Source organism: Phyllobates terribilis, unplaced genomic scaffold (genome assembly GCF_046119375.1).
Source record: "Phyllobates terribilis strain yellow unplaced genomic scaffold, ASM4611937v1 Scaffold_5__5_contigs__length_657084704, whole genome shotgun sequence".
NCBI classification, from domain to species: Eukaryota; Metazoa; Chordata; class Amphibia; order Anura; family Dendrobatidae; genus Phyllobates; species Phyllobates terribilis.
Window position 1 is genome coordinate 299,329,298 of NW_027362765.1, and position 13,984 is coordinate 299,343,281.

Genomic DNA, 13,984 nt, shown 5'->3' on the forward strand with positions numbered 1-13,984 from the left:
AATTCATGCCGGTTGCATGGATTTATATAGTGTGACCAAGTTGACAAGCACTTTCCAAGTGATGCTAAAATCGCTTGGAAAGCGCTTGTCAACCCACATGTGGAAATGCATGAGAAGAACGCTTCACATCCGCATGTCCCTGGCAAGAAAACGCATGTACAATCCGCATGTACTATCCGCATGTACAATCCGCATGCGTTTTTTCGGCCAGGGAGATGCAGAAACGCTCAGGAAAAAATCCGGAGCATTTCTGCATCGTGGGCACATAGCCTGAGACTTGTAACAGTTTTTTACTTTTAGAGTCAGTTAAATAATTTTATCTGATGAAGACAAGCTGCCTAATAACACTGCACACCGTGATAAAGGGTGGTAATATCCTTTGGCCACAATCTCCCTTATTACACAAATACATATCACGTGATATGCTTCATCCAATAAGAATTCAAGTTTACACAGCTTGGATTAAAAAATATGCATAAAAAGGATGACATGGTCAAAATACTCACTTGCCTAATAAGCATGTACACTGTGTGCATAATTATTAAATATAACTTATGGCCCAATTCCAAAATAAAAGTTGGGATGCTGTGTAACTTGTACAATAATGCAATGATTTGGAGATCTCTTATAGCTATATTTTATTCACAGTAGAACATAGAACACAGATCAGAAGATGAAAGTAAGAGATTTTTCCATTTTATTTAAAAAAATCATTTCATTTAGAAATTGATGGCAGTAACACATATCGTAGATCATGAGCATCTAATGTTGACTGTCGGCTTTATCTCTTGTGCACACGGATTCCTTCAGAATCTCAGTCTTTTGATGACATTATTTATACTGTGGATGGTGAGATATTCTTTGCAATTTTACATTGAGGAACATTTTCCTGAAATTGTTCCATAATTTTTAGACGCAGTTGTTCTGAATGGTGAACCTCTGATCATATTGGATTCCTAGAGATTCTGCCACTTCGACATGCTAATTTTATACACAATCATGTGACGTAGTTGAAAGTTGTCCATCCAGCCTTTTTTCATTAGTACCACCTACTTTTGCAGGCTTTTGGAAACACTGTTCCAACTTTTCTGGGAAGTGTTTCTGCTCTCAATTTCTTAAATGAGTTAATTTTTTTCAAATGAAATCTAAAAATATCTTTCACCTTCTGATCTATATTCTATGTTTTGTAGTGAATAATATCTGGCTATATATATATATATGGCTATAGCTGTGGAGCCAATCACAGTATTCTATACAGTTAGAAGAATCTTTACAGCGGTGGTGATCACAGTCTTCTAAAGTCTTTGTTGCACATTTTTTCCAAATAGGTAAGATATGTAAATTGGCTAAAAATTAATGACTAATGAAATATTACTAACAATGAGAAAAAAAAGATGCTTCATCAATGGTCCTTCTTCCCTTGAGAGAATGTGCCATATTTAGGTCTAGAAGTAAACGTTACTTTCATTATATTTTTATTTTCCGCAAACCTAGTTGGTGAAAGGATTTAGCAAAGCTTTATCTTTAGTGGCACCCTGTAAAGTTGTAGAAAAGTGAACTATCATTGTCTATACCTCCAAAAGACCACCTCCTCAAAGAGATCACCTGAATATGGATCAGCTTTTTCTGTGATTCATTTTGAATTTTCTTAGGATAAAGCCATGCACTGTGCTGCTGAATGCAGACAAAAGCTACACTGCAGCCAACTTAGCAAATTCGTCCCAGCTAGTGAACATGGATCTCAGCCACACGCAACAGCACTTCGAGCGACCGTACATGTATATCCCATTCATTTTGGCTTCCTTCTGATAAGAGGACTACAGTTCTAAACATAATTTTTCACTGTAATTTTGGACAGCTGTCTCAAAGAAGTTTTGATGAATATAGCATATCTGGTGGAAACGCAATGCCAGAAACATCGCACCCTAGACACCAGGTGCAACCATGAGGCCCTATTATTATTGGCTTAAACATTTGTAAGCTACCAAATTCTGATTAAATTGAAGACAATTTTGGCAAAATCAAATCGTATATTTCCAATAAAGTTGTATTTCCCATAAGGGTTTAGTATAAACACTAAATTCCACAAATTAGAATAGTAACCTGGTAACTCTGTGCTAAAAGGAAAGGAGGAGTAGATATACTTGAAAAAAATACAATATGAAGTTATTCAATACCATATTGTAAAGAAGAAATCTATATAATGAACAATTCATTAGTTCAAAACTAAGCTTTGTATGAAGTATTTACTGATCACAACAGGGTCATTTTCGGATACCAGTGGTCACAGTGCAGTTTTAATATATGTAGTCCCCCCTACACACAGTCCTACATTTCAAAATGGAAAGAGGTATTTTTCCCATGAAAACAATAGATATCACACCAACATATGACAGATCCAGCAGAGCGTTGTGGCTTCTGTTGTGGATAGAAGCACACGTAGCCGAAAACATCTTCCTCTTAGGTTCTTTCGACCTTGGATCCTTCCCTGATTTCAGGCGGTAACAAGTGGTCTTCTGCAAGATGACTGTTGAGAAATTTCTAGATAATTATTTCTGAAATCTTTCTCACACTCTGAACATTCACATGGTTTAATACCCGTGTGGAACGTCCAGCTTAGGTTTGACCATTCTTTCAGAAGATCACCGATACTAAAAGTCTTCTGTATGAGTCTTTTTATGAACATACAATTGATAGTAGATGCTAAAACTTTTGCCGCATTCAAGACACTGGAATGGTTTCTCTCCTTTTTGATTTTTCTCATCGGTAAGAAGAGTTGGTTTAGTGTCACAACGTTCCCTACAAACAGGACACTGAAATTTGGCTTCTCCAGGGTGTTTCTTTCGATTCAGTAGTTTACCATCGTAAAAGTATTTTCCACATTCTGAACATTGAAACGACTTCTGCATAGTGTGCATTCTTAGGTGGGCTTCAAGTTGTAGCTTCCTTAAAAAATACTGTCCACATTCTGAACATTGGAGGGTCTTCTTTTTGGAGTGAGCCCTTGAATATTTTGTAAGATTGGAAATATCACCAAATGTCTTTCCTGCTTCAGGAATTTTTAATGACCTAGAACGATATCTGAATATACTTGTGCTACCTGGTTTAGTTTCATTTATGTCCACTAAGTGAGCTAGTACTATAACCTTCGTGGGGGTTGAGGAGTCTCCCGGTTTTACATCTGTGTGAACTAAAGATGATGAATGTTGGTCAGCACATGTATCCTTCAAACAAGTAGGTGGACATTTTTCTGTAGAGTTGTACAAATCAGTCTCTTTAAGGTATCCCAATTGACTGGAAATTGTTTCTTCACCCGGTTGAGCAAATTGACATTTGGTATTGCCTCGACATGACACTGGTTCCTCCTTAATATGTGAAGATTGATATTGTGTACGGTAATGGTTCAGGTGTGTGCAGTCTCTTACATCAGATAACATTGGTTCAACTTTAATATGTGCAGATGGATATTGTCGTGCATATGTGGGTACATAACGGTTGGGGTATGTAATGTTTCCGACTTCACATGACACTGGTTCCTCTTTAATATGAGTAAATGTATAATGTTCATGGACTCTGGGTGTATAACTCTGAGGATGGGTGATGTTTGCACCATCATAGGAGTCTGGTTCCTCTTTAATAAAGGCATATTGATTGGTGGGTGTATAACTGTTGGGGTCATTGCACGAGGCCTGTTCCTCCTTAATTTGAGGAGGTGGATATTGTTGTTTATGATCTGACGGTGTATAAATGTTGAAGTCTGTGAAGTTTTCTTCATTAGATGAGATTAGTTCCTCCTTAATATCAGCAGAGTGATAATGTAAATAGTCTGTGGGTGTATAACTGTTGGATGCTATGAAATCATCATCTGACATGGGTTCCTCTTTTACATGAAAAGAAGGACATAGTTGTGTATTATCAGAAGGTATATAAATATCAGAATCAGTCATGTTTTCTTCATCACATAAGACTGGTCCCTTCATAATATGTGTAGGTGCATATTGTGTATCACCCGTGGGTGAAAAAACAATATCTCTGAGAGTTTCTTCATTATATGGGACTGATTCATCCATAATATGTGTAGAAGGATATTGTATACTATCTGTGGGTGAAGAAACGTCTTGGAGAGTTCCGCCTTTACATGAATCTGATTCATCCATATTATATGTAGGATATTGTGTATCATCTGTCGCTGAAGAAACAATGTCTCTGAGAGCTCCTTCATTATATGGTACCGATTCCTCCATAATATTTGTAGGATATTGTTTCTCATCGGTGGGTGAAGAGACATTCATGTCTCCCAGGGTCCCTCCATTACATGAGACTGATTCATCCATAATGTTCGCAGAAGGATACTTTTGTTTATGATCTAAGGATGAAGAAACAATAGTGTCTATAAGGGTTCCTTCAATACACGAGACAGGTTCTTCCACAGTAAATGGATTTTGTGCTGGATTTGTGGGTGCATAATTGCTGATGTATCTTAAAGTTCTTCCATCACATGAAACTTTAGTTATATTTTTTGTGGAACTCTTCATCTCATTTCTTAAATGGCTCCAAATAAAGTCATTTGGTTGGCTAGTGAAACAAGAACCGTCTTCATGTGATGATGTGTTGTCATGAATGCAACCTGTAAAATATAAATTCGTTTTTTTTAATTCTCCTTGTGTTTAATGCTTTAGTGTTTTATAAATAAAGTTGAAAAAAAACACACAAAAAAAACAAGACACTGGTTCTACAAGCAAACCCTTAAAGTCTAGACCCCAATACATCAGGACTGGCATAGTTCATGCTGATCTCGATGGGGGAAGGAGGGCATTTTGGAGTTAAATGCTCCTCATTCAATAAGAGGTGCATGAATGCGTCTGAAAAGTAGCGTGCATCTTGACACAAATTTTACTCCAGTCAGGGACGGTAGTAAGATCTCTGGCGCAAAGTGTGCCATAGCTCGTCATAAACTGACACCATGAACGAGCTGTGAAGTCACGCCTCCATCTCACCCATTTTGGTTGAGCTGTGTGAAACTGACGTGAAAGCACAAAAAGTCACATTTTTGCACAATGTCGACTTATCAAAATCTGGTGAAAACGCTTTAATAATTCAGGGTCCTAATGTGTTGATCTAGAGTCAGGCCAAAGTCCCCAAAGACGGATGCTAATTGGTACATACAGTATAAAGTGCAAAATTCCTTTCCATACATCCGTGTATGGTAATCAGAATAAAATTGTTGGACCAAAGTCCCATATCCAAGACTTAGCACCCATAACTTCTAATACTATATATTTTAACCCTTATAGGCCAGGCCTTATTTAGCTTTAATGAACAAACGTCTTTTTTCGCCGCAGTCCCGTTGCCATGTTTTGGGGTTATATTTCCATGTTTCCACCTGCATAGCTGTATGAGGGTTTGCTTTTTATTATGGCATTAGTTGTAGTTGTCAATTGTACCATTTTGGGGTACATGTAACTTGTTATCTTTATGGGGAAAAACAGAAAAAAAAAATCAGTAATTTGCTGTGTTTTTGACTTTTTACTCTTTTCATAGGCTGCATAAAGAAAGTGTTAACCTTATTATGTCAGTCAGCCCAATTAAGGACATATTAAATTTATAAAGTTTTATTTATGTTTTCTTATTTTAATACAATAAATACACTATAAAAAAAATAATTTGTTCTTCTCTTTTGTCGTCATTTTGAGATTTGAAAGCCTTAAAGGGGTTTTCCGACCTTAGGTTATAAGTCTACAGTCACTCTATATGACTCCAGACTTGTGAATCCTCACATCACTTGCATTGCGTGCTGTGAGGGTTAGCCGGAGCGGGTGGCCATGTGACCACAGCTATACGATTTGTATACTTCCGGACACATTTCGACTTGTCTGACCTCATTCCTTATGGAGCATTATATCAGGCCCAGTATTCTGTATGGAGCATTATATGGGGTCCATTATTCTGTATGGAGCATTATATGGGGCCTATTGCGCTGTATGAAGCATTATATGGGGCCCATTCTGTATGGAGCATTATATGAGGCCCATTATTCTGTATGGAGCACTATATGAGGCCCATTTTTCTGTATGGAGCATTATATGGGGCCCATTATTCTGTATGGAGCATTATATGGGGCCCATTATTCTGTATGGAGCATTATATGGGGCCCATTATTCTGTATGGAGCATTATATAGGGCCCAATCTGTAGGGAGCAGTATATGGGGTCCATTATTCTGTATGGGGCATTATATTGGGTCCATTGTTCTGTATGGAGCATTATACAGGGCCTATTTTTCTGTATGGAGCAATATATGAAGTCTATTCTTCTGTATGGAGCATTATATGGGGCCTATTCTGTATGGAGCATTATATGGGGTCCATTTCTCTGTATGGAGCATTATATGGGGTCCATTCCTCTGTATGGAGCATTATATGGGGTCCATTATTATGAATTGAGCATTATATGGGGCCCATTATTCTGTATGGAGCATTATATGAGGCCCATTATTCTGTGTGGAGCATTATATGCAGCTCATTATACTGTATGGATGACTATGTAGTGCCCATAATACTGTATGGAAGACTAAACTGTCCGGTCTAAAATGAAAACTTCTGTAACCCCCCCAGGGCATGCATTGTGCGCTGCGAGGATTCGCCGGTTTCTGAGCTATTGTAGAATTTACAATAGATATCACTCATGTAATGGAAGAAGTAAGTGAAATTTTTGGCATTGTACTATACCTATATTTCTCTGCCGTATCTGTGCATCATGAATTGTGGTATGTGTTAACCCCTTCATGACCGGAGCATTTTCCGTTTTTGCATTTTCGTTTTTTAAACGCCATTACTAGTTTTACCATATCGTGTACTGGAAAACGGGAAAAAAATTCCAAGTGCGGTGAAATTGCAAAAAAATGCAATTCAACAGTTGTTTTTTGTTTTTTTTTTCTTTCCACGTTCACTGGATGCTAAAACTGACCTGCAATCATTATTCTCCAGGTCATTACGAAGCTTCTGACTGGAACTGTTCTCTACCTTCTATGGTGCCTTCCTGCTAAAATAAACTTGATACAATAGCGACTTAATGAATAAGGCCAGTGTGGCCGAAACGTCTACCTATTGTCGCCTTCACCACTGTTATTTTTTCTACATTTCATTTGTATAAATAAATTGGCACTAAAAAGAAAAACTTCCTATGAGTGTGCGATGAATTAATTTTTACGTGATTTGAGGACATTTCCAGTCCATTGCATCTGCACCTCAACTCTATTTGACAGTGTGCACGCTAATTTTCTATTTACATAGAGGTGATGAGCAGATCACTTCTATGTAGCAGAAATGCTCCTGTGCTATGAGCGCCGACCACTAGGTGGCGCTCATAGCAATCTTTACATGACAACCACTGGGGTCTGCTGCAGACCCAGGGTTGTCATGCCCACCCATCAGTGACCCGTAATCACGTGACGGGGTCACCGATGGGCAAGGTAAGTGACGCGCTTCCGGCGCGGCGATGTTAAGTGCCGCTGTCAGAGATTGACAGCGGCATTTAACTGGTTAACAGTCGCGGGTGGATCGCGATTCCACCCGCGGCTGTTGTGGGCACATGTCAGCTGTAATAATCAGCTGACATATGCTCGGTTCAGTGCGGGCTCACCACCGGAGCCCTCACTGAACCGGGGGTGATGGCCTGGGGCGTACTAATACGCCCCAGGCCAGAAATGGGTTAAAGGGGCCCACTGAGACGCCTTCGTCCGGGGCCCACGAAAACCTGGAGCCGGCCCTGCCCCTGGCTACCATAGAGACTCATTGTTCCCCTGCTGTCGCGTCACCGATGCAGATGGGCGCTGATGCACATGCACACCAGGGATCGCACTATTTAGATGTCATTCTCAGTGATTGACAGCAGCATTCAAGTAGTTAAAAAGCAGCGATCAATGGTATTACTGTTATAGGAAATTGCTGGCTATGCATTACAACTGCCATCTACCCTGTATGGAGCAGGCAGAGCTACTTTGCCTGCTTGATACATGCGCATACTAGGCGTGCCATACATATATGACAGAGTGCGCGAAGGGCTTGACATCTTTATGTCCACAAAGCTAAATAAGGGTTCATATATTTTTTTTTTGTGACAAGCTGCAGTTTTCACTGGTACCATTTTCTGAGGCATATGACTTTTTGATCACTTTTTATTACAGTTTTTTGAGAGGAAAAAAAAAAGCAATTATGGCATTTATTTTTTTTTACAGTGTTCAGCGAGCGGGATAAATAAAAGAGAAAGCTTTCTAGTACTGGTCGATGTAGAACACGCAATCCTTAGGTTGCATAGATCATACATTACTTAGAGTCACTTGGAAGGGCTTACATGTTTACAGGCCATGTATAGGCACAAGATTCCATAGACCGGTTTCTTAACCCCATTAGTGACCGCCACATTTTTCAAATCTGAAGTGTCACTTTATGTGGAAATAACTCTGGAATGCTTCAACATATCCCAATGATTCTGAGAATGTTTTTGTGACACATCGATATTTTTTTTATTATGAATAAACGCAAAACATATCATAAATTTGTAAAAAAAATTCTAAAGATTAGCAATTTTCAAACTTTTGAATGACGATCCCTTTAATCCAGATAGTCATACCACACAAAACAGTTAATAAATAACATTTCCCTCATCTCTGCTTTACATCAGCACCATCTGTAAAATGTTCTTTTATTTTTTTTAGGATGTTAGAAGCTTTAAAATTGTAGCAGTCATTTTTCATTTTTTTCCAGGAAATTTACAATTCTTACTATTTTAGGGGCCTACTCAATTTTGAAGAGACTTTGGGGGGGGGGGCTAAATATTGGAAAACCCCCAAAAGTGATACCATTTTAAAAACAGCCCTCCTCATCATATTCAAAACTGCTGTCAGGTAGTTCATTAACCCTTCAGGTGCTTTTCTGTAATGAATGCAAAGTTGCATGACAGGAAAGAAAAATGATATTTTTACCACCTAAATATTGCTAGCATCTGAACAGGCCACTATAGCCGGCAGACTCTAAGGCCGTTATTTGGCTGTGAATTGCCAAGGCAAACATCAGGACCACACAATCGTGATCTCAGGGTGCTGATGGGGTTTTAGAGGGAGCCCCCACACTCTGTTAACCATCTAGATGCCGTAGTCACTATTGTAGCCCTGCACCAGGCTGGGAAGACTGAATCTGCAATAGGCAAGCAGCTTGGTGTGAAGAAATCAACTGTGGGAGCAATAATTAGAAAATGGAAAACATACAAGACCACTGATAATCTCCCTCGATTTGGGGATCCACACAAGATCTTACCCCGTGTGGTCAAAATGATCTCAAGAACGGTGAGCAAAAATCCCAGAACCACACGGGGGGACCTAGTGAATGACCTGCAGAGAGCTGGGACCAAAGTTACACAGGCTACCATCAGTAACACACTACGCCGCCAGTGACTCAGATCCTGTAGTGCCAGACTTGTCCCCTTGCTTAAGCCATTATAGGTCTGGGCCTGTCTGAAGTTTGCTAGAGAGCATTTGGATGATCCAGAAGAGTATTGGGAGAATGTCATATGATCAGATGAAACCAAAGTAGAACTGTTTGGTAGAAACACAACTCGTCAAGTTTGGAGGAGAAAGAATGCTGAGTTGCATCCCAACAACACCATACCTACTGTGAAGCATGGAGGTGGCAACATCATGCTTTGGGGCTGTTTCTCTGCCAAGGGACCAGGACGACTGATCCGTGTACATGAAAGAATGAATGGGGCCATGTATCGTGAGATTTTGAGTGCAAACCTCCTTCCATCAGCAAGGGCATTGAAGATGAAATGTGGCTGGGTCTTTCAGCATGACAATGATCCCAAGCACACCGCCAGGGCAACGAAGGAGTGGCTTCGTAAGAAGCATTTCAAGGTCCTGGAGTGGCCTAGCCAGTCTCCAGATCTAAACCCTATAGAAAACCTTTGGAGGGAGTTGAAAGTCCGTGTTACCCAGCGACAGCCCCAAAACATCACTGCTCTAGAGGAGATCTGCATGGAGGAATGGGCCAACATACCAGCAACAGTGTGTGCCAACCTTGTGAAGACTTACAGAAAACGTTTGACCTCTGTTATTGTCAACAAAGGATATATAACAAAGTATTGAGACAAACTTTTGTAGGTGACCAAATACTTATTTTCCACCAAAATTTGAAAAAAAAATTCTTTCCAAATCAGACAATGTGATTTTCAGGATTTGTTTTCTCATTTTGTCTCTCATATTGAGGTCTACCTATGATGTCAATTACAGGCCTCTCTCATCTTTTTAAGTGGGAGAACTTGAACAATTGGTGGCTGACTAAATATTTTTTTTTCCCACTGCATGAATTAACTCTTAGGTTTTTATAGTGATACCTCTCCTAGGCTGTGTTTTTGACACTAGGTAAAAACAACTTCATACTCCTACCTCTCAACTTTGGCGTCTCAAGTCAAGGTAAGCTCTTAAACCGTGTACTTAATCACTTAGGAACACTCAAGAAACCCTCACTTTCATGCATATTTACATAAAGTTCTCCCACGTTGAGAAGCGTTTTGTGGAACAAGCCTACGAAAAAAACAGATGGTTAGGTGAAGTAGGGTATGCGTACCTAATATTGTGAGTGGCTTGTGATCCTCCATCATGATGTCTTTGTAGAGATCCTTGTGTCCTTCTAAATACTCCCACTCCTCCATGGAGAAATGGACAGAAACATCCTGACATCTTATAGGAACCTGATACATAATAAAAGAATCATTATTTGGATACATTATCTCTTGTGTTACTGTATAATGTCCCAGTACTCCCAGCAGCGCTCACCTCTCCAGTCAGCAGCTCAATGATCTTGTTGGTGAGGTCTAGGATCTTCTGCTCATTGTTCTTAACATTGATCAGTGAAGGAGGCAGAGGCTTCTCTATGATGGGCTTCTGTGCCATGCGCCATCCTCTTGATATATTAGGATAGTTGCTGGAGGTCACACACTCTTCAGATGCCTTTCTCACTACTGTGTAATCCTGTGTATGTAGAAAGACTATGTAGAACATCACTATATACATTCCCAGAATCTCTCAGCTTTCCAGTCATGTCTCTACTCTATATTGTTAAAAAAAATTTAACTCTGGTCGACAGTCATAACTTTCAAATAGCGAGGCTCAGTAGTAGGTATCGACCCTCCAGACAATAAGAGAAAAACTACGGTACTCAAGTGGACAAGCAGTTAAAGGGGTATTCTCATCTCCAAGATCCTATCCCAATATGTAGTAGGTATAATAATAATAATATTAGCAAATACTTCCAATTAGAAATGTAGTACAGTATTTTTGATTCGCTATGTCTCTTTCCTCCTGTTTGGGCATCGCAGGACCTTAGGTATCCATGGTTACGGCCACTGGCAACTAGCTAACTAACTGTGACTTTATCAGTGGACGTAACCATGGATACCAAAGGTCCTGCAATGCCTGCATTTGAGAAAAGAGATATAGTGAATCAAAAATACTATACTACATTTCTAATTGGAGGTATTTGCTAATATTACTATTATTACACCTACTATATATTAGAATAGGATCTTGGAGATGGGAATACCCCTTTAAGGTTAATATTCTATTGGCAAGCCAACATATGGTAAAAATAAGGTTAGCCAATGTTTCGATCTATCCCAGACCTTGGTCACAGATGGTATCCTAAAATGTTTTGTACGTGCATAGGCGGACTGCTAATGCTAAAATTCTAACCTTAAAGGGTTTTCCCAAGAACAAAATTTCATTTTAATCAATAGATCTTGGAATAATAATAACTTCCACAACTGGATGTGTTTAAATAAAATGTTCCTGTGCTGAGATAATCTTATAAATGTTCCCCTGCTGTGTACTGTGTAATGGCCGTGTCTGACCGTACAGGAACACGGTCTGATCATACCACAGCTCCTGTGCAGGGGGAAGGAGGGGGAAGAAAAAAAAGTATACAGACATTATAGCAGGTGATCGCAAATGATTCTTTCTTTGAAGTAAAACATTGTTTACTGTCCTGTCTGTATACTGTTTTGCGTCCTCCCCTTCCCAGGAGATGTGGTATGATCAGACCATGTTCCATACTCGGTCAGACACAGCCATTACACAGTACACAGCAGGGGCACATTTATAAGATTATCTCAGCACAGGAACATTTTATTTAAAACACATCCAATAGTAGAAATAATTATTATTACAAAATCTATTGATTAAAATGAACTTTTGTTTGTTAGAAAACCTTTTTAACTGTCTGTCCATTTGAGTGCCGTGGGTCTTCTCCTACTACTTTGTTTTGTTAATAGTTATGTGCACATGTGACTTTTTGCCGGAAACCCTCACCTCTCCGGTCAGCAGATGGATGATTTCCAAGGTGATATTTAATATAACTTCTGTTACCTCACTTGTGACCTCCATTCTGGTCACAGTTGTCACCATCATGAAGGAGACAACAGAAAAGATTTACTAAAAAGTAAAAAAAAGTATGAAGTCAGCAAGTATATTACCTTCTTCTCTACTAACACATACTATGTACACTGGATACTAACAGTAAAAAAAAATCTACTAGCATAAAATGTATAAATTCCAGGTTACTATGAAGTCGCAGAATACCAATCTACATATTCAGCCCATATCTGGACTTGTGCTATCCCATCTTGGATTTTTATCACCTATCCAATTGAAAGATGAAAACTTGCTAATTACCGATACCCCCACCAAACCTGAGAATGGGTCTCTATGCAATGCCCTGTTCAAATGGAGCTATGGATGGTACATTTGTTCCAACATTCCAATGTTCTAGGGTCTGCCAGACGTAGCTGGATAGCACTCAACTATGCTCAGCAGTCCCATAGACAATGGAACGGTGAGGCACATGCACAACCACCACTATAAGTGAGGCAGTGACTTCAGAGCGCTGTTCTCCGGATTGGAGAGAGCAGACATCGATCAGCAAGTTATCACCTATCTGTTAAATGGATGATAAGAAGGGAACAACTCTTTAAAGTGTAACCGTTGTTTTAATCTTTATTTCATAAATCAATAGTACACATGAAAATAAGCAACTTTGTAATATATCTTATCAGAAAAATCTGCTTCTTTCTCGGCCAAAATTGATCAGTCATTGTCAAAATTCTCAATTCTGAGGTAACATCTTAATTCATTGATTTCCCATGACTTTTTATTGCATATTTTTGCAGAAGTATGCAAAGAAAAAAACAGCAATTCTGACATTTATATTTTTTGGACTTTACGCAGTTTACCATTTATTGACATTTTTGCTTCTTTTACATATTTTTAAAAACTTTTTTTTGATTGTGATACAAATTTCTGAGCTCTGTAAGGCCACATTCACACGATCAGTATTTTCCCCCAGTATTTGTAAGCCAAAACCAGGAGTGGGTGATAAATACAGAAGTGGTGACGTGTTTCTAGTATACTTTTCCTCTGATTGTATTTATAAGCTAAAACCAGGTGAGGAACAATCAGAGGAAAAGTATAATAGAAACACGTCACCACTTCTGGATTTATCACCCACTCCTGGTTTTGGCTTATAAATACAGAGGTAAAATACTGACCAAATATTGAACGTGGCCTAATGTTGTTATTTTTCAAGCTGGGTGAAAGCTTGTTTTTGGCGAGCTGACATATTTATTGATACTAATTTGGAATATATAAGACATTTTGATTGCTTTATATTGCATTTGCAAAGCACTGCATATTCCTGTTCAGGGGAGGCAAAACCCTTTTCGGGGGATTGCTCCCAAAGGTCAGACCCAAACAATCAGTAAGTTAAATATTAGGGATTGTGAGAATATTCCTTTTAAAGGAGTTTTCCAGAATTAAAAAAAAATAATTAAGATGAGTTGAGTAGGTTCTAAAATAAAGCAATAATTTACCAATTGTACCCACCACATCTCTGGTGGTCCCACCTTGTCATGTGGCCATTATGTCCCATTGATCATTC

General features: G+C 39.0%; 1 protein-coding gene across 2 annotated transcripts in view; it reads right to left on the bottom strand.

The window, feature by feature from the left end:
* Positions 1-780: 780 nt before the first annotated feature.
* Positions 781-13,984, bottom strand: part of LOC141273060 (uncharacterized) — a 44,911-nt gene continuing 31,707 nt past the window's right edge. The window contains exons 2-5 of one of the 2 annotated variants that reach the window (XM_073684398.1): positions 12,361-12,483; positions 10,831-11,025; positions 10,622-10,745; positions 781-4,627 (exon numbers count right to left, since the gene is read on the bottom strand). In XM_073684398.1, coding sequence (XP_073540499.1) covers positions 2,652-4,627; positions 10,622-10,745; positions 10,831-11,025; positions 12,361-12,459 — 2,394 coding nt within the window. In that variant the 5' untranslated portion in view covers positions 12,460-12,483 and the 3' untranslated portion in view covers positions 781-2,651. The remainder of the gene's footprint in view (positions 4,628-10,621; positions 10,746-10,830; positions 11,026-12,360; positions 12,484-13,984) is intronic. The other variant, XM_073684399.1, reaches the window with a different exon arrangement.